Here is a 26,480-nt window from a genome sequence, read left to right on the forward strand (position 1 = left end):
TGAACGATATTCCAGAAGAAAGACACATCAATGTGGTTTTTTAATTTCACTCTTGCAGGTATGGCATCCCTCATGAGTGTATCTTGCAGGGGTTAGACATAAATTGAATATAGGCTACCCAAAATCAAAATCAATATGGCGTCATTTGTTTATCAACATATCATTTAAGAGGATTGAAATCAAAAAATGCGCTGCTTTATTCTAACTGCATGAGCGATTTTCATATTTCGGTTTCACATGGAAGTGTTCACATTTAACATGGAGTTTAAAGTTAGCCACTATTCGACTATATAACCGGACCGAGTTGTATACAACAGTAATTGATAGAACCAAAATGTCAGTAAACCACGCAATATTGGGTACACTGGCAATATGAGAGATTTGACGTTTTAGTCGTACCCCTGGTATCTTGGCGTTGAATTTTTGGATCAATGAAATCCGACAGTGTTTCCACTTATTCAGGTGTTTTTCTCAACACCGCTCTGTGTACTCTAGAGGATCATCGTCGAAGAGTTCCTTCAGTATTGTATTTGTTGCTCCTTTTCCTTGCATCCAATTACTGGCCCAAATCCTTTTGCCTTTCTGCTTTTTCGGATAGTACCTTCAATTCGAGGAAATTTAGCACAAAGTATTTTTATACATGGTCAGCGTGTATTTCGCGATAAAATTGTGTGATTATAAATGCAACTGAAAACCTGAGGCGAAAACTGCCAATAGAGAAGTCGATTTCGGATCAATCATCTGTCAAATTCGGACCTGATTGCTGTTTCTGACTATTTGATGGACATTTGAAAAATCATCTGGCATCCCTGGTAAGCCAATTCTGTAGTATATAGTTTCTCGTCAGCAGCTCACACTGTGTGAACGGACGAGGCGAGTCAACCAATTGTTAAGCGAGTTCATCGGCCCAGTAGCTGCCCACTGTCAAGTCAGCTACTAGCAACGTATAAATGGGCCTTTAGCTTAGACGAGACAAGCCAACAGAGGGGTCGATTTCGGATCAGTTTTCGGACCAGCTGCTGATTGATCAATTCTAAAGGGTTTGCCAATAATATTTGAAAATACACTTCTACACTCATGGTAAGCACTCTAAAACTAGCTTTCATGACAAAGCATAACAGCAGAATATAATCTGTTGAAAAATATGCAACAATTTCGCACTACATCAACCAAATAAAACTATTGATGAATATATGATACGGGAACATATGTTAGGTCACCTAGGAAAATAGTCTTCAGAAACTTTATCTTATTTCTAATCTTGACGTCTTGAGTGGTTCGGCATCCCTGTTGTTCGTGCTTGGTCGAGGAAAGGCAAAAAGTATCCGCATTGACGGCATTAGGCTTCGTATTACGTAATGGGGGAGTAGGCATGACAATATGGGTTTGTTGAAGAAATGAACACGCTTTCAATATAAAAATTATGAATGAAAATAATTTTACCCAAATCAAAATAGTACTCTATGTAAATGAAAACCACTTTTGCTTGCAAGAAGCGACAAAATATCATACAAAAATTATGTCTAAAGATAATTTTATATTATAATGGTAAGTTTTGGTGAGAATATCTGAAAATTCATAGATAATAGTTGATATTAAGGTCAGAACAACGTACTTCTAGTAGGTAAATAAAGCCAAGAAAAATTTTTCATACAAATTTTAGCAATTAAGGTCGACTAATCTGATAGAGTAAAGTTGGCCTCATACAAACTAATGTCGTATCCAGATGTCGACCCCATTCCGCCGTCAACGCGAATAGTAAGAATCCAGTTGTCATGTGTTGTCTCTGATTCTTAGTGCTTTGGCATCGACTTTTTGCTAATAATTAAATTTAAAAATGTGTTTATTCCACATGAAAATTCATTGTCTATGTCGTTTCACAAAAGTGGAACACGAAGCTCAATGTCACTAACGTGAATTGGATTAGCCTTCCGACATATATGGCAATCAGCACCATTGAATCATAAATAACTGTAGATATTCTTATATTGCCCAATAGTGGTTAATCGCAGAAAAGCTTTGTGCTTTGTTTTCAATGTGCATTTAAAATACGTTCAGACCATAGGCTCATCTTGCCTTTTTCTCAATCAAACAAACAGAGTTCATTATATTAGGTTGGGGAAAAAGTTATCCATTATTTTTGGGTAAAAATTCAAAACTATTTCTAGTATGCCTCGGATTTGTTCGATTTGGGTCAAATATGCACCATTTTGTCGTAAAATTTGTTGCCATTCATCACTCTGGAAATTTTGCAAAGCGAGAAAAAGGTGCCTCTTCGCCTCTTCTGTTGGACAATTCTTGGCGTTTCTGGTTAATAACTAGCTTCAAACGGTCCATTTGTTCACAGTAAAGAATTGAATTAGAATTGCACTTAAAAAAAATTACAAAAAAAATTTTAATCCATTAAATTGCACGTATTGTACTGTTGCAGTATCGGAACCGTAAACACTTTTCACAATTTCAACGGCCTGGCTTGCATTTTTGCCTTTATAAAAGAAAAAGTGTAAAATGTACCGAATTTTCACTTCCATTGTTATCCCCCTTTAACTCGCAACTGAGTGGAACACAAAAAAAACAGCGAAAGATTTTTTTAGTGTGAAATGTCATCTTTCCAACGAGCCTTGAAATTGTTTGATCGATATTACGCGAGATATTGATCACTAGAGCCAGCCACCGAGAAAATAATGGATAACTTTTTCACCAACCTAGTATTATAAGCAAACCTGTAGAATTGGTTGAAAAGGCATGGTTTTTTTTACAAAACTCCTAATAGAAGAAATACACACAGCCACTGGCGGTTATATGTTTGTTCCATCAAAACCATTATTCCACATTTCTAAAAAACCAGAACATTAAAAGCGTTTAATGGTAACTTTTTCAACCTATATTTGACAGCGCATAAAAACCAACAATAATGTGTGCGTATCAGGGCTCTGCATAGTCATAGTCAACTGAGGATAGTCAGCTGACTAGTTGACTGACTATATCCGTATTCAGTTAGTAATGACTTTTGGCTTCTTGGCTTTTTCACGCAGTTTCTCCACCAAAACGACTGAACCGTCAGTCGAGCGTTTAGTCGCTATCTCACTCTACCGACTCGACTATATCAGCCGGGTGACGTCTTTAGAGAACCCCCATTGAACTGACAGGAGCCAACATATCGGGTATCCCACTGATATTTTCCCTTTGTATTCATATGAATTGGGTATCCCACTGACAGTTCTGCTTGAGATTTTGCTAACGATCCTAGCATCAATCATAGCACCCGGCTGGACTATATCATTTCATTCTTCCCAGTCAAATTGCCCTCATTGCATTTTGTAGTGACTTCCCCCAAAACGAATTCGTTCCTCTCTTTCTCTCTCCCATATACGTGTGCATGCATCGATGTTTGAGTTCAACGTGGTTTGACATACGCTACAGGTGAGCTAGATTGTTTTGTATTATACACGAAAATTATTCACACGTATGAAATAGTGTCAGTGTGTGTACGCTGTTTTGCACGCTAATACTAACGCGAGGACCTTTATAGCATACTTGATAAATGTCTAAGTTCGTTGGTTTGAATATACGATGGGTAGACAATAAACCATCCATTGATGGGGTAACTTCTTTTTTGCATCAGAAATCATGTTTTCGTTCCCCTTTATATGGACGTAAAAATAAGATTGCGTACGCGGGTATAAATTTCGTTCTTAGTGGAGTAGAAATGTGGATTGAAGTCAGTTGGATGAAGAGGCAGATTTGTATGCATTAATCGAGTCAGTTAAAATAACCACTGACTAGACTAGTTCACCAGTCATCCTCGCTAGTCAACGCTAGTCAATTCATTTTCACATTTCAAGTCACTTTTGATGGCGGCGACTGCCGAAGCAGTTCTAGTCGAAGAGAAAAAACGGAGAGTAGAGTCGGTCTTCATTTTTCACCTTCGAATATTTCGGGCCCTGGTGCGTATGATGCAAACATACATAAGTGTTCTCCACCATGCGGCATGAAAACCCATATCTGTAATCTGTATCGACGCTCTATGTCGTTTGATAGAGTTCCGTCTTGGATTTGGAGATTGAATTTAATCTTTCGAATAAAGTATTTATTATACCACTTCGTTTAGCCGGAAAAGAATTATTAACGCTCAAAGGAGGAATCCATTCCTCCTCGAAAAAATCCAGCGCAAAAAATACCCCTTCTCCAATCTCCAACAATTGGAATCATCGGTCGATAGTGGCTTTCGTGAGCATTCGGTAATAGAACTGTTGCGTTTACCAAAAAAATGCGCATCCGTTCAGTCGAGTTGCAGAAAATAAATGGGTGTAGGAGAGAAGGGCTTAGTGCTTGGCGAGCTAGCGAGACCATTCTCATATCACTTCGCAATCACAACTAATTTCTTTTTCTTCTTGCCGTTGAATTAATGTCTTTGTAGAGACTTTGTAGTTGCAGTTCATTCGTCTCTAGCCCTGAGAAGGGCCCTCGGGGACAACTCAATCTAAACCTTTTCTCCATCTGCCATGACAAAGATATTCATTGTCATTCGACGCTTCTCAGCAAACCGTGTCCGTTTCAGAAAACATCAAACAACGTTCTTGAAGTGAATTTTGAGCAGGCACCAGCCTATATACAGATTTTTCTGATTTCAATAGCCTGTTTTCAATGCAATTTTTAAGGTATTGAAACATGTTTTTGAATCAATAATTAATAGGCACACAACTCTTAGACATTTTATCTTTTGAATTAAATGATTACAATACCACTTCGTTCAGCTGGAAAAGAATTATTAACGCTGATGAGAAATCGATTTTTAAATTGTGGCATTCGTCAATAAATGATATTGAAATTCCTGCTTTCATTAAATAATATGGTTTCTTTGATATGTTGGAATATGTTCTACACCATATCAAACACTCATTTTTCTCCGCATCAAATCCATAGCCAATGTCACTATTTGTAAACAATCTTTATCGAATTGTCATTCACACTTGGTTTTTTGTTGAAGGCTCCGTTCGCTCCGCCTGAAATGGAGTAGGGAGAGAAGAGCATAGTGTTTAAGCGAGCGAGCAAGACCATCTTCTCGTCACTTTCCAATCACAACTAAATGGATTTCTAAGCGGGTGCCAGCTTGTATACAGATTTGTGTGATTTCAATAGCCTGTTTCAAATCATTTTTCAAGCTTTGGCACAAGTTATGGCATCCCGATTTATTACATTAAATGAGCTGAAAAATAACAGAAAATATTCTACTCCCCAATACATGTATATCATTTGTATAATATATATGCTAGAGCCAATATGAGCGAACGAAACAGGAGACACATTTAAATGAAAGCATATGAAAGCTTTTCGTATAGTTTGCCAAATACACGGCCCAGACAGAGAAAGATATATTCTCGTTTATGTTCTTCTTCATCCTCTTAGAAAACACTTCCCAACTTCATTTTATGATGAGGTGTAATATTAGGCAGTATGAATAAAAACAAAATTCACCTTTACTTTACTTCATTCGAGCAGTCGAGCAGTGAGATTAAGTTTTTACTACGTTTGGTATGAATAAAAGAAACAACAAATGTTTTACTTTTCGAAAATGGATGTTTAGCTGATTTCGTATGAATAAAACAGCATTCATCAAGTATTTACTTCGTTATTATCAAGTATGCTCATGAGCATACTTTGGATCTGAAAACACTATCATTCGTTTTGATGTCATATCCGATTTATGTTTAATGCTGCTATCATGCGCATGAAGTTAAACAAGTTAACGATTCGCATTGATGGCATTGAGCTTCGTTTACTAGTTTAGGGGAGCGTAAAAAAAAATTGATTGATTTTCAGGCGGAATGAACACGTTTTTGAAATTTAAATTATGAATGAAAAATAACCTTTCCGTACCAATTTGGCATTCTGTTTAAATGAAAAAACACTTTTGTTTGCAGGTGGTGAAAAAATCTTGTACGAATATTGTTTTTGAAGACAACTTTATATTATAATGAAAAGTTTCAGTAATGATGTTGGAAATGTATAGACAAAGGGTTAAATAAAAGTCGGAAAAAAGTGTTTTAAGTGATTAAATAACATGATGTGAACATTTTCATTCAAATTTTAACATTTGAAAACTGGCTTCGTGTCTTCTAATATGATAGGTATTACACTAACGGGATAGGGACCTAAACTATGGTCCCTAATTGAAAGTCGCCACCAGACGTCGACACTATTCCTTTTTCATCGCGAATTCACGCTTTGTCAAAAAAACGTTTTGAAACGAAACCTAAACAATCAGTTGATAGATGTTTGACAAAGTAAAAACTATATTCGAATTCGAAAATCAAATTAGTAAAGTAAACTTTTATTCATACGGATTCAAGTAAATACTAGGAAAATTTACTTTACTTGGGAACGGGCAGAATAAGTAAATACTTTTTTTTATTCATACGACCTATTATCACGCTATCAACATATATCTTTGCATTCCAGCCGGCCTTGGTTCGATCCCAATTGACGTCGTATGGACTTTTTTTTGCACAATCCCAAAAGAAATGAGAAAAGAAAACAGAAAGAGATGTCGCATACATACAAACCATTTTTAAGCTTTTAAAACAGCTCATTAAAACAATTGACTCTCCAACACACGAAATGGCATCATTTCTGCCAAAGATGAAATTTTTTCTGCTAACGCTAGTTTTGGAGCATAAGCTTCCCAAAAGTGCAAAAAACAAAAATCCTTTTTTTTAATTTTCCAGACCGGGGTCCCCCCTTAAAAAATTGTTCATTAAAGTGGTGATAGCTGTGCGCGTGAGTACTCTCTAAAAACCGGGGAACATTTATCTCGGAATTCTTAAATAATTGTGAAGGCAGATAAGAAAACAAAAACAAACGCGTTTCTATCTCTTTAATACTGTGATGCTTTGAAATGAATGAGGCAAATGAAGTACAAATGAATTACTTTATGTTTTTGTGCTCGTTAACATTGTGAGTGTTATAAGCTATCCGAAATTGTGAAAATAAAACATTTCATGTTTCGTTTTTCCAGGGCCCTATTACATTTGTTGCTCAAGTGTGGTACATAGAAAATATGCAAAATTGAAATAAAAAAAAATGAGTGGGTTATATCTATGATATAACCGCAAGGTTCACGTGGAACTACCTTAGCTTAGCAATCATTCGTTTGTATTGATTAAATTCTTGATTGAATGAAACGGTTTCCAAATTCAATTGAGTTCAATATATTTGCTCTGTGAGTGAAAAAAATGAACAAATGCCGTGTAAAGTCAATTCATTTATTGTGATTGATTGTTCTTCGTTTCAAGTAAATTTAATGACGGACCTTTTACGTTTGGTATGATGACTAGAACAAAATATATGTACGGAAGAATTATCAAACGTTTGATGAACCAGCCTAAGGCTGAAAATCTTTCCAATAAAGACAAAAAAAAATTATCAAACGATTATTTTATTTTACATTTCCCTCTGAAGTTTACATCCCAAAAGTGTACATACTTCTCGAATCTCGAATTTGCTTGAAACTGGGAAGTTCATTCGCTTCTAGTGGCTGCACGATTTTCCCAGGTTCCTAAGTTTAGAAGATCATGTTAGGACAGACATATTCCACTCTGCACAAAGGCAAGCGAGGACAAAAGTACTCGCAGTTTGCATTTATTTGCAGAGCCGATTTCCCCAGAAACCTCGGTTTTGAAGTCTGTGTTAGGGAAACACATTTCAATCGGAACAAAAATACCCCCGATTTGTATGAATTCGCAATGCCGATTACCCCACGCTTCATGGATTTGCAGTCTGTGTTAGGGAAACACATTCCAGTCGGAACAAAAATACCCCCGACTTGCATGAATTTGAAATACCGATTTCTCCAGGCACCTTGGTTTAGAAATCTATATTAGGGAACACATTTCGGTGGGAACAAAAGCTCCCCCTACTTTCGTGTGTTCTTTTTCTTCTTTTTGGCTTTAAGAGGGTTTAAACTTTTCAGTTCACTCGCCTCTAGGCTCTTTCGTGTGTTTGAAATGCCGATTTCGCTGCTTGGTTTTAAAGTCTGTGTTAGGGAACATTTTTCGATGAGAACAAAAGTCCCCCTACTTTCATGTATTTGCAATGCCGATTTCCCCAAGGCTGCTTGGTTTTGATGGCTGTGTTAGGGAAACCGTAAATCGGGCCAATCAAAACGATGCAGTTAGGGCGTTTAGATAACGCCTAATATTTTACAGTTATTCAATTGTTTATCTAATGAAAAACGACATTTTGTTGGTTGCGATAGATGCGTAGAAGTATTCCCTATCAAGTGATGCAAACATCTCTCCTATCCAGTACGAAATGTTCGAGCTATAAGCATTCGAAATCTTTCATTTTTTCCTGCATGTTCTGTGTTTAGGTTTTCATTTTACCCTCCATATATTCCGGTTAGACGTAGTCCCACGTCAATATTATAGAAGGTTGTGTCCAAGACACGACCACATTGTTGACGTAGAACTACGCTGTTATTTTGTTCAAGTCCTCCGCTTTGCGCTTTTTTCAACAAAAGCCTTTTCTATTAATATTTTCGGTCTCAATTAGCTTAGCTGTAATCCTTGGTGGAGAGTGTTTTGTTACTGTCATGCGTAATCAAATCACACACAAAATTCCTGAACAATTATTTTCTTGGTGAGCCTATGATAGCCTAGTTTGATGAATCCTCACACAATTGTGTAGTTCAGAACCTTATTGGAATGGCGTTAGTTTGCTGTAGTGATTACAACTCCAGAGACATCAGCGAGCAAGTAATTTGGTCGCGTCCACAGCTTAATCCGAAACGAAGACATGCGATGACGCAAAACAAGGGAGAACAAGCGGTGTTCATTCCTGCGTATCTAGAACGATACTGAAAGTTTGCTTCAGCGAGATCCAATATTTATGATCTAGGCAAATAGTCTCCTTCGTTATTCTTCTTCTTCTTCTTCTTCTTCTTCTTCTTCTTCTTCTTCTTCTTCTTCTCTTCTTTGTTCACGGAGACATTAAATCATTCCCCTTTGTTGGTCGCCGATAAGTTGCTCGTTATTGACGGCATTGGGAAAATGGAAATGCTTCTAGTTTTCATCAATTTAAACCATTTACACACCAGAAGATTGTAATATATAGGATAAAAAACAAATCTTCGGGAATTTCTGATTCGTTTGGTATGTAAATCGTCAAAATCCGTTCGCGGCAAAGTTGATATTAACGTTAGCTTTATTTCATAAAAACGTGACCTGTTTTGTGATTTGGCACATTTGGCACACTTAATGAAAGACGTAGTTCTACGTCAAAATAAATTAATGAATACACTGAAAACATACGATTTATTCGATATGGAATATGGAATGTGTTTATTGCACGAATGGCAAGACCCATAACAGATTCTAATACTGTGATTCTGAAATACAACACATTTTTATGTGTTGATTATACAAACTTCTTTTTACATTTAATGCCCAATGATTTGGTTTTAAGAAGCTGAATATGAGAAATTTGATCTAATTCGTAAGCACAGTATGCCGTTTACAATGATTGCATCTATATTTGCAGAACTGATTCCTGATTGAGAGGAAAGTAGACGAAATCACTAACTTTGTTGAATGAAGTCAAATCACTTTTTATGTCACCAAGCAGTCACCACTCCAATTGCACTTCTGAATGAGGGGTAAAAAATTACGCCCATCCCAAGCATCATTTCCCAACCATAAAGAATCAATTTACCACTCGCACACAAAAAGATTATAATCAACAGTTTAATCCGTGGAATCACAAAAAAAAGCACCCATAAAACTTGGTTTCCCGTGAAATAGCAGTCAGCGAGTCGAGCCGAGCCGGGTCGATGTCATCCTAGGCGGCCAGAAGCCGGTCCCGTATCTTACGTCGTCTAAATGGCCACTTGCACTTACCGTAATCTCTTTTGCAGAACTTGTTTAGATTTAGCCGTTTGGTGCCGATTCTGCACTTTCCGCACTCTGAAACGAGAGGAAGGAGGAAGAAAAAAATCTCCGATTAAACTTTTTAATCATGTACTCTTCCTTGATTGAAGCGCGTTCGTCCGGCCGGCGGAGTGGTTCCCAGCAGCATCCCCGGAAAGGACAAACTGGTGGTACTTTCTTCCTCCCATAGGCTGGCATTGTCATTGAAGCAAGGAGATGCGATGCCCTGATGCAGCGATTGGAGGATTAATTTTACAGTCGCCTTTTTTATGATGTTGATTTGCGATATTTTTACGACCCCAAACAGGATTAACTGTTGTGAGCGATGCATAAACTGAAATTTATGGTACGCTCCGGGCAGTCATCGAGGATTTATGAATTCTCTCTTAGTTGGCCAACTTGAATGCAGATATTTTTAATATTCCAAGACTAAAACTGATAAGGTGTTTTCCAACGAAACCTATTACGGATTCGCTGGTATAACACATAATCTCACTTTACGAGTTCCGCAGCGAGCGATCCCTCCTTCCCCGCCACACACATTCCTACATGTTTGACCCGTGTCTAATTTGTGCGCTCATCAAACGGTACTGCTGATTATGGTTTCGAGAGTGATTCCGGCGGGATTCGGCAAACAAGCGAGCGATATAGATCGTCAACCCGTATTAGCTGTTGATTCGACGATATCCTTCTGTTTTATATCGGTCCCCTGTTTTGGCTGGGTCTGTGGGGCGAGCCAAATCACACCCAAAGGAGCCAATTATCTTGTGTCGGGTCTTGACACAGAATCGTGTGCCGTCGTTCACCATTGAATTTTAAGTAGTCCCGGTCCCGGTGTGCTGCTTTATGATGTGTTATATTGCTGCGGGATGTGGGGTGTGGGAGCTTTACGTGGTCGGATGTTTGCGTTGGAAGATAAAATTAAATTACGAGCTCCCGTGCCGACCTTTCGAGGGCAATGGATGTAAAATATGCCCCGCAACGGTAGCGATGCCGCAGTGGAGATTTTTTTATAATGCTAATTAATATTTTTCGAAGTAAAAATGTCCATTTACATAAGCTTCCTCTGGACGTGTTCTATGGGCTGGAACGGAAGACTTAGCTGGAGAATCCAATCAATTACACCCAGGTTTTTTTACGCGGTTTTTTTTGCGCGGTTTTTTATGAGGTTTTTTTTTACGCGGATTTTCCAATTAACGCGGTTTTTTTACGCGGATTTTCAAATTGACGCCGTTTTTTTACGGGGATTTTCCAATTAACGCGTAAAAAAAGACCAGTGCAATATCACATCATCCCCTCAGCTCACATTTTTCTCTCATGTTCCCTCAGAGAAAATTACGGTAATTAGTGCTTGTAACGGAGTTTAGCGCTTAGTGCTGCACCTTATCACGATTCTTACGTGGATTTTAGGTGTTGGGTAACGGGGAGTTCGCCGAGTGGTGCAACGGAACCGGGTTTTTACGGGCAGCTTTTCGTGAATGTCTTTCCCTGTCTACTTAGCTCTGGACGGTCCAACAGTGGTACTGCACGTGCATCGGCAGAAGAGTGTATAAATTACTAGGGAATCTTCTAGCAACAGCAGATGACCTCATTCGTGAGGAATACCGAACTATAGCTACCAGTAACCAACGAAATTGCAGGAAAAATCTACGGGTTTTCGGAAGCGAGCAACACTCAACTTTTTACTTCCGTTCTACATAAGATAGTCCCATTTGACATCTATCATTAGGTGACATGGTTTTTTTACGCAGATTTTCCAATTAACGCGGTTTTTTTACGCGAATTTTAAAATTAACGCGTTTTTTTTACGAGGTACGTATGCCCCGCGTAAAAAAACCCGGGTGTAGGTGTATTGATTCTATTTTTCATGAACTACATATTCAGTACTAGCAATAGATTAGTACGATAGTTTTGTCAAATACACTCGACAATAAAATTAGAGGAACAGAGAGCGAAGTCGGAAATTTTATGTGATTTTTGACATGCTGTAACTTCGTGAAAAGTCAACGTATATCGATGGGATGCGAATCATTTTGAAGCTACAACTCTCAGGTATTTTTATCTTGTAGGACCTTCCCACACAGAGATATTTCAGTTTGAATAAAAATTACCCCTTCGTCTTTGATGATGATGAATTCAATAAACAACCATCGCACCGCAAATCGAAAGCCAGTTTTGAAAACTCCAATAAATTCTGCACAAGGATAATTTGTTACTTTGACGAAAAAACATTATTTAAATTTTTTGCATCGATTTCTAAAAAAGTGCCAAAAACAGGATGTTTATAGTGCTTAACAAAAACTACTGTAATTCTGCAAATATCACAGTAAGTTCTAATGTTTGCAGGTGATTTTTTAGTCTCATGTATTCCCTAAACATCTAAACATCTGTGTTTTTCATATTGATACGTTCAGCCGTTTTTTCTAGTCGATTTTTCAAAGTTTGAAATAAATAAAGGAGCATTTAATCGCAAATCGTACCAGAAGTATGAAATCATATGCGACTCTCAGAATGAACAATTCGTATCTTTCGTCTTTATGAGTTTGTGGGTGAAGAGTGTGTGTATGTGTGGAAATGTGTATGAAAATGTGTGAGTATCATCACTCCTTACAATCTTTGTACCTACAAACGCATGTAAACGAAAGTTACGAATCGTTCGTTCCGAGAGTCGCGTATGATTTTGTACTTCTGACACGATTTGCAATTAAATGCTCCTTTATTTACTCCAAACTTTGAAAAATCGGTTAGAAAAAAAGGGCTGAACGTATCAATATGAAACGTTCACAGATGTTTAGGGAATACATGAGGCTAAAAATTTGCCAGCAAACATTAGAACTTACTGCGATATTTGCAGAATTACAGTGGTTTTTGTTAAGCACTATAAAAATCCTGTTTTTGGCACTTTTTTGAAATCGATGCAAAAAATTGAAATAATTTTTATTCGTCAAAGTAACAACATATCCTTGTGTAAAATTTATTGGAGTTTTTCAAACTGCCGTTCGATTTGCGGTGTGATGGTTGTTTATTGAATTATTCACCATCAAAGACGAAGGGGTAATTTTTCATTCAAACTGAAATATGTCTGTGTGGGAAGGTCCTACAGGAATGTTCTTGGAACCAAATAAAATCTAGTTGATGAGGTTAAATGGATTTACTGTTGAGTTGGTCGACAACAAATTGTGTTAGTCAGAATATTGTTGAAAAAACAAAGAAAAATCGATTTTTCATTTCTTCTCGCTATTGTTGCCCATTAGACCTACACACACCAAGATAAAAATATGTACGCAGAACATTCTAATACCTGAGAATTGTAGCTACAAAATGATGTGCATCCCATCGATATGCGTTGATTTTTCACGAAGTTACAGCATGTCAATAATCACTTAAAATTGCCGACTTCGCTCTCTGTTCCTCTAATTTTTTGGTCGAGTGTAGTATATCAGTTACCGTCAATTCCAAACGGCAACACCAGCCATGCACCAGCTCGAACAACCTAAACAGCGGCATCTTCACTTTTGGCCAAACGTCCCATCTTCACTGAAATAACATATTCAACGTAGACACCACAACACGAATCAGCATAACAGGCAACGGTAGGCAACTCGAGAGTGTAGGTATCAAATTCCCTTCGGCTCATTGAGTAGGCATAAATCATAAGTCATGTAAACTGGAAGCGATAATAAAGTTAGTCTTAATCTTACAGTGAACAAGTGTAGTTCTTTTTTAAAAACGCTCTCCTTTAATTTAAAAACGTAAGTGGCGCAGTCGTGCGGATTGCGGTTTTAGTTAGAAGTTCGCGTGTGTGACCGAATCGACGGCTTATCGATTGTAGTGGCACCCCAAGGACAACTAACAAAACCAAGCGATCAGAACCAGCGAAGGAATATCGCAAAAATTAAGGTAAGAAAAAAGAGACTAGGTATAGTGATTTAATATTTAGTGATTTAATAACGAATAAAAAGGTGATTTTTTTTATAACCGGTACCAAGTGAAAAACTTTATAAAAAGATATTTTAATTTCCTAGAGACTAGGTGTAGTGATTTAATATTTAGTGATTTAATAACGAATAAAAAGGTGAATTTTTATAACCGGTACCAAGTAAAATACTTTTTTAAACAAGGAAATTTTAATTTCCAAAATTAAGCGATTTAGGAATTTCAATCGAGGCCGAGACATGGCAGAGAACCAGCTCGAACTTCTCCAAGCGAGTTTGGAACAACTGGCCAGCCGTCTGGCCGAGAAGGATGAGCAGATCGCTCAATTACAAATCCAAGCAGCGCAAGGTGAGCGAAATGCTCAATCACTTGCCGCCCAACTGGCTGCCAACAGGCAAGCGAACCCCGTGCAGGTGATTCAAGTGCCGGAGCAAAGAACGGAATCGATACTAAAATCGTTACAGACGCCCCAAATTATTCGGGATCTTCCGTGTTTCGACGGAAACCCGTTAAAATTAAACTCATTTTTAAAGGGGATTGATAATATAATCCCTCTGCTGAATGAGGCACAGAATACTAACGTCTATAGAGTGTGGATTCAAGCGATCCGCACAAAAGTAATTGGGGACGCTGACAACGTACTCGAACTATACGGCACCAACCTAACGTGGGCCGAGATAAAACAAACCCTAATCACACATTACAGCGACAGGCGTGACGAGGTCTCCCTCACCAGAGACCTCTTCAAATTGAACCAAATCGGAAACGTGGAAGAATTTTACTCCAAGGTATCGCACATCGTTTCACTGCTCACAAATAATCTGAGCATAACAGAACAAAATGCAGCCGTGAAACAAGCAAAGAAAGAATTTTTCCAGGACATAGGGCTAAAAGTTTTCCTCGCTGGCTTAAGAGAGCCGCTAGGACCAATCATTAGAGCCCAATGCCCCACTACAATGAAAGACGCTCTCCGACTTTGTATGGAGGAGCAAAACTATAATTATGTAAAATCATATAAACCAATGCTACCACCGAAACCATTTAATCATCCAAGAGCTCCTATTCCTCCAAACATACCTACCCGGCCAGTGAATCCTTTTAAATTTTCAGCACCATACAATGGTCCTGTGAACGTACCCCGTTTTCCACCGAACCCCAAACCAATCAATTGGCAACCTAATTTCTCTCCAAACCCAATTCAGAGACCCCCAATTTTCAGAAATAATTTCACCCAGCAACCAAATCCTAATTTTCCCCGCAATCAGTTTGGACAAAACCATCAAAATAATTTTCCCAAACCAGTCCCTATGGAGGTGGATCACTCGATCCGAAGTAGGAACGTAAATTACATGAATAGAAACAATAATAACCATTTTAAACCACGCCAGAATTTAAATCCTTTTCACCCAAGTCCCAACTATCATTTCGAACATTGTGAAGAAACATATTTGCCCGATTATGGACATGCTGAAAATGACAATTATGCCTTAGCGAAGGTTGAGGGAAATTACCCAGACTATGACCCCCATAACAACATCTATTCAGAAAATGATCCAAACATTTTCGGAGGAAACATCGAAACCAATGAGACATCTGAGAACACAGAAGGAAATGTAGATGATTTAAATTTTCAACCGGATTCAGACAGTTCAAACGGGAGATAACAAATTTTATCCCATATGTAAAATTAAACACGAAAATAGGAGAGATGAAATTTTTGATAGACAGTGGCGCTAACAAAAATTACATCAATCCTGCGAAAATTGCAAATCTAAAAATTTCCAAACTAAATCATTCTTTCGTCAGAAATATCAACGGCACCCATTCCATTAGCGAATCCGTTGAATTTTCTCCCTTCGATGGAAAACCTCCCATCACATTCTTTTTGTTCAAATTTCATCCCTACTTTGACGGACTTATTGGCTATCAAACATTGACTGAACTTGAAGCCGACATAATCACTTCTTCTAACACACTTAAATTTCCAGACTATACCATCCAGATGAGTAGGAAATATCCTAATTCCTACGACATCAACTTGAATGCAAATGAAGAGGTTCCTATAAAACTTCCAATAGACATACAGAACGGTGACTTCTATATTCCAGAACTTTACTCCTTAACAAACGACGTGAATATCCTTCCAGGACTCTATCGATCAACCGATAATAAAGCTACTGTCATGATTAGAAATACTAGCCATTGTCCGGTGAAAGTTAATTCAAACAGACCTATTTTTTCCGAATTAAACAATTTTGACGAAGTCTCACCTCCTGATTCAATGAATAATAACCCTCAAGAACTGCTGAAACAAATCCGCTCAGACCACCTAAACTCAGAAGAACGCCAAAATCTGTTCAAAATAATAAAGAAATACAGCGATATATTTCATCAAGAAGGACTAAACTTGACCTTCACAAGTGCTATTAAACACGAAATTAACACCAAAGATGAAATACCGGTACACTCGAAATCCTATAGATACCCTTATTGCCATAAAGCTGAAGTGCAACAGCAAATAAGCAAAATGCTCGATCAGGGTATTATTCGTCACTCGAGCAGCCCTTGGTCTTCCCCGGTGTGGATTGTCCCCAAGAAAGAGGACGCATCAGGGAAGCGAAAATGGCGTCTAGTGATAGACTATAGAAAATTGAACCAAAAGACTATCGAAGACAAGTACCCTATACCCAATATAAATGAAATATTGGACAAACTGGGACGTTGTCACTATTTCTCTGCATTGGACTTAGCTAGTGGGTTTCACCAAATTGAAATTCAAGATCGGGACATACCAAAAACCGCCTTCAGCGTGGAGCATGGGCACTATGAATTCCTTAGGATGCCATTTGGTCTTCGGAATGCTCCATCCACGTTTCAACGCGTGATGGATAATGTCCTTAGAGATTATATTGGCACCATATGCCTTGTGTATATGGATGACATTATAATTTTCTCCACCAGTCTTCAAGAACACATTGAAAGCCTTTGTAAAATTTTCGATAGACTTAAAAGATTTAACATGAAACTTCAGTTGGACAAAAGCGAATTCTTGAAAAAAGAAGTTGCTTTCCTGGGTCATATTGTGACTCCAGAGGGCGTTAAGCCTAATCCCAATAAAATACAAACAATAAAAGAGTGGCCTTTACCTAAGAATGAGAAACAACTCCGTGGGTTCCTCGGCGTGTTAGGATATTATAGGAAGTTCATTAGAGACTTTGCGAAAATCGCAAAGCCCCTAACAAACTGTTTGAGGAAAGGTGAGGAAGTCCATCATTCAGAGGAATTTATTGAAGCTTTTCACAAATGTAAAAATATATTAACAAGTAGCGACATACTGCAATACCCCGACTTTACACGAGACTTCATCTTAACCACAGACGCCTCTAACCACGCGATTGGAGCCGTATTATCCCAAGGCATAATAGGTCGAGACAAACCAGTAGCGTTCGCCTCGAGAACTCTAACCAAATCCGAAGAAAATCTCTCAACGATCGAAAAGGAATTACTAGCCATTTGGTGGGGCTGTAAATACTTTCGACCATATTTATTTGGCCGCAAATTCACACTATACACTGACCACCAGCCCTTGACTTACGGTTTAAATTTGAAAACCCCCAACAGTAAATTGATCCGCTGGAGATTAGATCTTGAAGAATACGACTATGACATTAAATACCGACCAGGCAAACAAAACACTGTTGCCGACTCCCTATCTCGGATTCCCCTAGAGATCAATCTCAACGAAGACACAGATAATAACGAAGACGAAAACGATACCGACGACGCAACCGTTCATTCGGCAGACACGGATGACTCGGAATTCATACCTATGACACTAAAACCACTGAATGCATTTTCAAATCAAATAGTTTTAAAAATTGGACAGACAGACAGTGAAGAAGTCGAAGAGATTTTTCCACGCGTGTTCAGAAAAACGATAACAAAATTACATTTCGGAGTTCCGACCCTTCTAAGAATACTACGTGATTACACAAATCCAAAAAAATTAAATTGCATCAATTGTCCAGAGACCGTCCTACCTTCTCTTCAAATAGTCTACAAAAACTATTTTAGCCGAAATAAAACTTTTAGAATGAGAATATCCCAAATCACCTTAGAAGACGTCACTACCGAAGAACGCCAGAACGAAATCATACGAGGACAACACGATTTCGCCCACAGAGGTATTCAGGAAAATCTTCAGCAAATCTCTCGAACATACTATTTCCCTAGCATGAAAAGAAAAATCAGAACGTACATAAGATTATGCGATCAATGCAATAAAGCCAAATATGATAGAGCACCTTACAAAATCAAACTAGGACAGACCCCCATCCCAAAACGGCCACTAGAGATTATCCATGTGGACATATTCATATCTCAACCGGATATGTTCTTATCCATTGTAGATAAATTCTCTAGGTTCGGAGTTTTAGTAAGTATCAAGTCCAGAACAATACAAGATATAAGAAGAGCCCTTCTGAAGTTCTTTAGCACTCATGGGAAACCTCAACTTATTGTATGCGATAACGAGCCATCCATGAGATCTATTGAGGTTCGAGGACTCCTCGATGACCTAGGCATACAAATATATTTTACACCGACAAATCATAGCGAGACCAACGGAATAGTGGAAAGATTCCACAGTACACTCGCCGAGATTTATCGTTGTAATAGGCATAAGTATGAATCACTATCCAACAAAGAATTATACAGAATTTCTTGCACTTTATATAATGAAACCATACATTCTGCAACTAACATGAAACCCCGAGAAATCTTTTTAGGTATCAAGGACCAAGATGAAAGACCTCTGGACGCCGAAGAAATATTGGCAAAAAGAGATAAATTATATGACGAAGTCGTATTAACACTGACCAAAACACAAAGGAACACACATAAACAACACAACCGGCATCTGGAAGACGAACCAAAATTGGTCCCAGATCAGCAAGTGTTACATAAAGTGCAGGGAATTCGGAATAAAACGAGAAAACGATATTCAACGGTTCAAGTTGTCGAAGACAGATTGAAAAGCTTTATTGACGACTCGAATCGTAGATTACACAAAAATAATATAAAAAGAATAAATAATAACTAATAATATTTTTTCTTTCAGATGGCACTTTGTCTGTTGATCCTTCTTGTTCTGCAAATGCAACTTTATTTTGGACAAATCATTCAAATTCAAGACATTTCAACAAACCCCGGACTATTGACCATACGAATGGAATCAACATTCATCAAAAACGGACATATTCACGTTTATCACGAAGTAGACCTCGACCTATACCAACCTATACTTAACCAACTCAACACCATAATCACCGGATTAGAAACCTTTCCTAACATCAGAGAAATCACAAGAATGTTGCGTAGTAAAATGCATGAAATTACAAACTTATACAGAATCCTTTCCCCTAAGGAGAGACACAGAAGAGGAGCCTTCAATTTTTTAGGGTCTACAATAAAATTAATTACAGGAAACCTAGACCAAGAAGATTTAGACAGAATTAACACGGAGATTGAACATCTCAAGGCAGGAAATCGACAGTTAATTAATGAAAACAATTTACAAGCAACAATCAATGAAAAACTACAAAATAGAATAAATAAAATAATCCAATCCATTAATGACCAACAAAGTAAGTTGGTAAAACAAATTATTTCAAATAGACAAGCTATATTAGATCCCAACAATGTAAACCAAAATTTCACGGCCCTCAGCAAAGTAATCAGAGTTTCATTTCACCTAGACCAAATACGAAACCACCTAGACACCGTATTCGAAACCATTCAATTAGCTCGCGTAAATGTGATTTCGAGGAACTTCCTAGAACCGGAGGAATTAAAAGTCATAGTGCATCAGTTAGAAAAACAGAACATTACATTGCTTAATTCAGAACAGGCTTATGAATTTATAAGTATAAAAATAGTCTTTAAGAACAGCAAATTATATTTTGTTATCTCAGTGCCATTTGTTAAAACGGAAATATTTAACGAGTTGCTGCTGGAACCATTACCAATCAACGGAACATCTCTAAAACTACCATCAAGGACAGCAATAGTAGGAAGCCAATCAACTTATCTTCTCAACGGGCGATGCCAACCTGTGGGACAAAATACCATGTGCGATCAGAACAATCTGATAGACGTTTCCAACGACGCATGTTATTCCAAAATCCTACGAGGATTTTCCGGAAAGTGCAGCTTCGTGGATCACGATGCCAATTCAGGCGTCAAGCGGCTAACTGATTTCCATATCGTGCTGAAGGACGTTCAAAAAGTATTCATACAAACGGATTGCAAACTGACAAACAGAACACTATCAGGTAGTTTTCTAATATACTTCTCAAACTGTGCAGTAATCATCAATGGCACAAAGTTTGACAATCGAGAAAGACACAACAAACAAACACCACTGGCAATATCGCTAGATGGTCTACAAATAGAAAAAGGCGCTCTCGAGGAGAATATAACTATAGAAAAACTACAAGAATTAAACATCCGCAACCGTGAACGAATGGATTCAATAGAAGAATCATTTGCAATCCATATCTCAACAAATATCGGAATATTTTCGATAATTATAATTTCTGGAATAGTAATAGCCATAACGAAAATCAACAAACGCACTAGTAACGTATTTAAAATTGGCCAGCATCCATTCCCAGAACCCCGCAGAACATTACCAGAGAAGAAGGAAAATTCAGAGAAACCAACATCCGCTAAAATCGAACCGGGACGGTTCGAACTTCATGAGGGAGCAGTTACCGTCAATTCCAAACGGCAACACCAGCCATGCACCAGCTCGAACAACCTAAACAGCGGCATCATCACTTTTGGCCAAACGTCCCATCTTCACTGAAATAACATATTCAACGTAGACACCACAACACGAATCAGCATAACAGGCAACGGTACGCAACTCGAGAATGTAGGTATCAAATTTCCTTCGGCTCATTGAGTAGGCATAAATCATAAGTCATGTAAACTGGAAGTGATAATAAAGTTAGTCTTAATCTTACAGTGAACAAGTGTAGTTCTTTTTTAAAAACGCTCTCCTTTAATTTAAAAACGTAAGTTATCAATTATGAAATCTGATTATTGAAACAAATAAAGTCAATTTTCTAGGATAATTTTGTACCTTTACGCAGTCTGACAGTTTATCCAGTTAACAGTAGAGATCCAAATGGTAGTAACTCATAAAAAATTATCCTTTTCCAGTCCCACTAAATGCATAACAGAGCCTTTCGGAGGTTAGTCCGGGTGAACTTTTTAACATGTTTCATAATTTTAATCATAATAGTTTTTGTGCAAGGTTACTCTTAGTCACCATCTGTTAATGAAATGGGTTGATCTCATTCCGTTTGGCGGATAGTGATTTTTGTGATTTTATTATCATTCTCGAAATTTCCTGCATTTTCGCCGGTATCGACGGAACGAAAATTGGTCCTGGTACAACCGGAGCCATAAACACCATTCACAATTTCAGCCACTTGGCTTGCATTTTCGCCTTCGTCAAATTTGTAACCAATGCACTATGGTCCAGGAGGTGCATTTAAGTGGAAATCAGCATCTAGAGCTCGACAGTGATTCTCTAGACAAAAACTGTCTTCGACAAAGTTGTTACATATAATAGAGCGCTCATTTTTATGTTATCAAAAATAGGGTGACCAAAATTTACGATGAAATAAAAAAATTAACTTTCTTATCTTTATAGATAGAGGTAAACATAGTTCGACAATATTGTAGCTCTGGTTATTTTAAGTAACTTTGTGGAACAATATTTCTTTCTATCTCTTCAAATAACCGATATAACGCTTGTTCTCTAGGTTGAGTTAGGGTTACCATGAAAAAAAAAGGTTTTTTTGCTCTAACTTTTATATGTAAAATTCTACATCAAAACTGTCTTTGAATGATCTTTAGAGCTTTCCAATCCACGCATTTTACGGTGCATAACTTGTATGTATCTTAATGTTACTCAACGTTATTGATGTTTTTCCCCGAAAACACGACCTTTTCATTTGCTTGTCGTTCTTTTTGGGGCAAACATAATAAAAAATTATTGATAGCATTTTAAAGAGCACATTTGACTCTACATAAGGTGAAACTTTTAAACGAGTGTTATTTTTTGTATTTGAGTAAATTAAATTTGAAATTATGAGTTTTTGCATATAAATGAACAAGTTGCAATTTTTAAATGCATATAGTAAGCGTAGACTTTAAAGCAGCATCATTTCAGTTCAGTCTTATAGCCACTCAACATGGAGGTTCAAAGAAGACACATTGTTGATTTCCTTTTTCGGTGGACGAAATATAGAAGGAGTTATACAATTATTACGAGAAAAATTTCTGACTATTTTCTTTTCCTACAATAAAATATATTTATTGTATAAAAAGAAAAGCGGGGACCGACAAATTATCAAATGCTTCCTGAATAGAAACCGTATGAAGAACAACTCGGGGCTCGAAGTGTTATTTTTTAGTAATATATTGACATATTTTACTGGCAATGAGTTTTTTTTATCTTCGCTTATTTTTCGTCGGCCTATTTCCGCCACTTCAGTGCCAATCACCGACATCAGGGAGGCGACTCCACCTGTTCCTACCTATCAGACTCAACAACTCATGAGCCGGGCCAACTTCTTTTACTTCCCCTCCGAAGGAAGACGTAACCAGGGATTTTTCGCCTCAGAAAATCCCAACGACGCCAGCTGGGATTGAACCCGGGCCGATCGGATTGTGAGGCTGTTACGCTAACCACACAACCACTGGCGCCGTCAACAGGCAATGAGTTGATTGATGACATTATTTTACCAAACTTTTGTTGTTCCTATTGTTTTATTCAAATTTATTTTTATAATCTTCCGTATGTACATATTAACCTGTTTTAGTTGTTATAATGGAAATTAAATTCATAGTAATAAATGAAAATCATACAAAAAAAAACTACAAAATCAAATGCTTAGCATTTTCCGGAATCAGAAGATCGGAATACTCTGGTGTTTGCCTATTACTAAGAGATAATACTGGATCCGAAGCTGTTGCGAAGCCCAGTTCTTCAGCAGATAATTTTTCTGTAATCTCCCGAACACGGTTACGCTTCATCCTTTGGCTCAACATTTGTCATTTCAGGCACTTTCTGGCACTCAAAACACATATATCTAGGCATTTTTCTCGTAATAATTGTATAACGTCTTCTATATTTCGTCCACCAAAACAAAAACAAAAATGTGTCTTCTTTAAACCTCCATGTTGAGTGGCTATAAGACTGAACTGAAGTGATGCTGCTTTAAAGTCTACGCTTACTATATGCATTTAAAAATTGAAACTTGTTCATTTATATGCAAAAACTCATAATTTCAAATTTAATTTAATCAAATACAAAAAATAACACTCTTTTGGAAGTTACACCTTATGTAGAATCAAATGTACTCTTAAAATGCTATCAATAATTTTTTATTATGTTTGCCCCAAAAAGAACGAACGAAAAGGTCGTGCTTTCGGGGAAAAAACATCAATAACTTTGTGTAGAATTGAGATACATACAAGTTATGCACCGTAAAATGCGTGGATTGGAAAGCTCTAAAAGTCATTCGAAGACAGTTTTGATGTAGAATTTTACATATAAAAGTTAGAGCAAAAAAACCATTTTTTTCATGGTAACCCTAACTCAACCTAGAGAAAAAGCGCTATATCGGTTATTTGAAGAGATAGAAAGAAATATTGTTCCACAAAGTCACTTAAAATAACCAGGGCTACAATATTGTCGAACTATGTTTACCTCTATCTATAAAGATAAGAATGTTAGATTTTTCATTTCATCGACAATTTTGGTCACCCTATTTTTGATAACATAAAAATGAGCGCTCTATTATATGTAATAACTTTGTCGAAGACAGTTTTTGTCTAGAGAATCACTGTCGAGCTCTAGATGCTAATTTCCACTTAAATGCACCTCCTGGACCATAGTGCAATGTTTACGGAGGAAAATAAAAACAACATAAATGGAGTCCGAAAAAACTGAGGAGCGATACAAAAAACTTCATGGACAATTTTTTTAAAATATATAATATAGAATAGAAAACAACCACCACTGTCAATCAAGCTAAAACTAAAGATCATTCGATTCAAAATTTAACGAAATTTTCTTCATAAAAACAAAAAAAAATAAAACAAATCAAATCTAAAATTTAAAGAAAAAAAGGGAAAATGTTAACGTGGTTAGAAAGGGGAAAGGTATAGCAAAAGTCCATGCTTGTCACGGAGGGGGAAGAAGAGTCGAAAATCGTGTTTTTATTTTGTCTGCGTGGTATGTGGACAACCCCTCAGCACTAATTGCGGGAAGTTTTGATTTTCTGTTTCCATTGGAAGAAGAGTGCTGCTGAAGCGAGTCGAATGTTTGTAGAAGTTTACTCTGCATAGGTCTGGATAGATTTTGTAGGGAATGGTTTGGACGATTTAGAAGACAAAAAGCGTCTCGGCTGGGTGAAAATGAAGGCAATGAAATAGAAAAATTACTCGATCAAGACTAGTGTCAAACGCAAACAGAGCTTGTACGATTATTAGGAGTAATTCGGTCTGCTATTTCTGAACGACTCAAAGCTGGATGATACATCCAAGAGAAATTATGTTTTTCACGAAAGCAAAGCGAGAGATGTTGATGAATTTTGCATGTTCGAAATGTTCCTTGAACGGCACAAAAGGAAGCCTTTTTTGCATCAAATCGTTACCGGGAACGAAAAATGGATTCGTTACGACAATCCAAAACGCAAATGATCGTATGTAAAGGCCGGCCAACCAGGAACATCGACACCGAAGCCGAATATCCACGGTGCCAAAGTAATGTTCTGTATTTGGTGGGATCAATAGAGTGTGATCGACTATGAGCTGCTAAAACCAGTTCAAACGATCAATGGAGACATCTACCATCCAGATTATGTGACCAGACATGAGTCTATAATATTTCACCATGACAACACTCGGCTTCATGTTGCTGTTCGACTTAAAAACTATATGGAAAATAGCGGTTGGGAAATTCTGGATCACCCGATGGAATTCGTAAATTGCCAGAAAGATGGAAAAAAGTAGTGATGGCCAATATTTTTAATGATGTAATAATTAATTCTATTATTCAAATTTTGACGTAACGTGACGTTTGTTGACGTGGGACGTAATTATTTGATTCGCTTGTTCATCACGTCGGATATTATTTCGGAATGCTTCGAAAATATAGTAAAATATTCTGGTGGGCGCCCTAAAAACGGCGGATGATTTGCGTGATTTTCTAGAAACAGCTCAAGACGGTTGATTCATGATTCGCTCATGCCCTCGCGCTTGCATCGCAAACATTCTTCTTCATTTTATGGAGGCTTCAAACCTTACAGTTTATACACTACGGTCACAGGCGATTATATATTTGTTTAACCAACAATTATCCCACATTTCTGACGAACAACACACATCACTATGGTTACCACATTAATCTAATTTTGATAACGCATCAATGTGTGCGTGTGATGCAAACATACACATGCACTCTCCGCCAAACGAATGAAATACGCAATGAAAAACGGTAATCACACTCCGAAGTAATTCTGTTTTTGGACTTCGTATCGGGCAAAGCCTTGGTTTGTAATTTCAGCATTAAGAAAAAATGTTTACCGCTAGCTGACTGCAGTGAGACTGTGTAATAGAAATCGTTTATACTTGAAATAAGTTGTAATTGGGTTGCCTGACGCAAAACAGCAATGAACCACTCTAGCGTGACGTGACAGCGTTTTGACTCACTAAAACGGTTTTTTTTCTCGTTTTTATGTATAAATCACACGATTTCAAAAACGCAAACGATGTCAAAGTCAATTTGAAAAAAAAACCCTTCAAGAATCATAAATTGGAGAATATTTTATAGTTGAATTCGCTTGATGCCAGTCCAATACTTCTGTGACGTGACAACATCCGAGATTGTGCGGTTGCCGACTTATTCAGTTCCTTTCCGAAACATACAAATGGAATTTCTTCTATAATTTGTCAACAAATGATGAACGTAAATTTCAATAAATATTTTTTTTCAAAAAACTCGCAGAATCTTGCAAATATCGACATGCATTTTGTGACGAGAAAACACGCTCTGAGCGAAAAAAATAACATCTACAAATCGTTGTCACAAAATCAATAAAGAGCATTAAATATGAATTTCATCCTTCTCCTTCTAAGAGCCCCTGCATACTACAGACTTTCTGTCAACCAACAGTTTTGTCGGGTCGGCCTTCTGGTGCAAAAACCGACCCAACTGAATCGGCGTAATGTGCGCATATGCATACCTCTCCGTAATGATTAAGAAGCCGACCAAACTATCGGTCGACAAATCAGTCTGCAGTCTGCGGGGGCTCTAAAGGTCCAATCTGTAGGGGAAGGTGGTTCGGAATGCTTCCCTTTGTATCTCAGGAAAGGTGCTTCCAACCGAATTTTCAGTAGTGTTAAGGTGAAGATGGAAGCAAGCCTTTGTAGTAGTATAGGTAAAATCACGTGTAAAAATGGGGTAATAGTGTGAGAGAAGGGCAATTTGCTTCGCTTGTTTTGAACTTTGTACGTAAATAGATCAATTCACTTATC

The 26,480-nt window shown here is 37.5% G+C and overlaps 1 protein-coding gene across 3 annotated transcripts in view; it reads right to left on the reverse strand.

Annotated features, from left to right (window-relative positions):
* LOC129761842 (netrin-B-like) overlaps positions 1 to 26,480 on the reverse strand; it is a 239,027-nt gene that overhangs the window by 12,198 nt on the left and 200,349 nt on the right. For 2 of the 3 annotated variants that reach the window (XM_055759633.1, XM_055759634.1), the window contains exon 5: positions 9,897 to 9,962. The exons of the other annotated variant lie outside the window; for it this stretch is intronic. In XM_055759633.1, the coding sequence (XP_055615608.1) occupies positions 9,897 to 9,962 (66 nt within the window). The remainder of the gene's footprint in view (positions 1 to 9,896; positions 9,963 to 26,480) is intronic. 3 annotated transcript variants of the gene reach the window in all.

The sequence above is a fragment of the Toxorhynchites rutilus genome, chromosome 1 (genome assembly GCF_029784135.1).
Source record: "Toxorhynchites rutilus septentrionalis strain SRP chromosome 1, ASM2978413v1, whole genome shotgun sequence".
NCBI classification, from domain to species: Eukaryota; Metazoa; Arthropoda; class Insecta; order Diptera; family Culicidae; genus Toxorhynchites; species Toxorhynchites rutilus.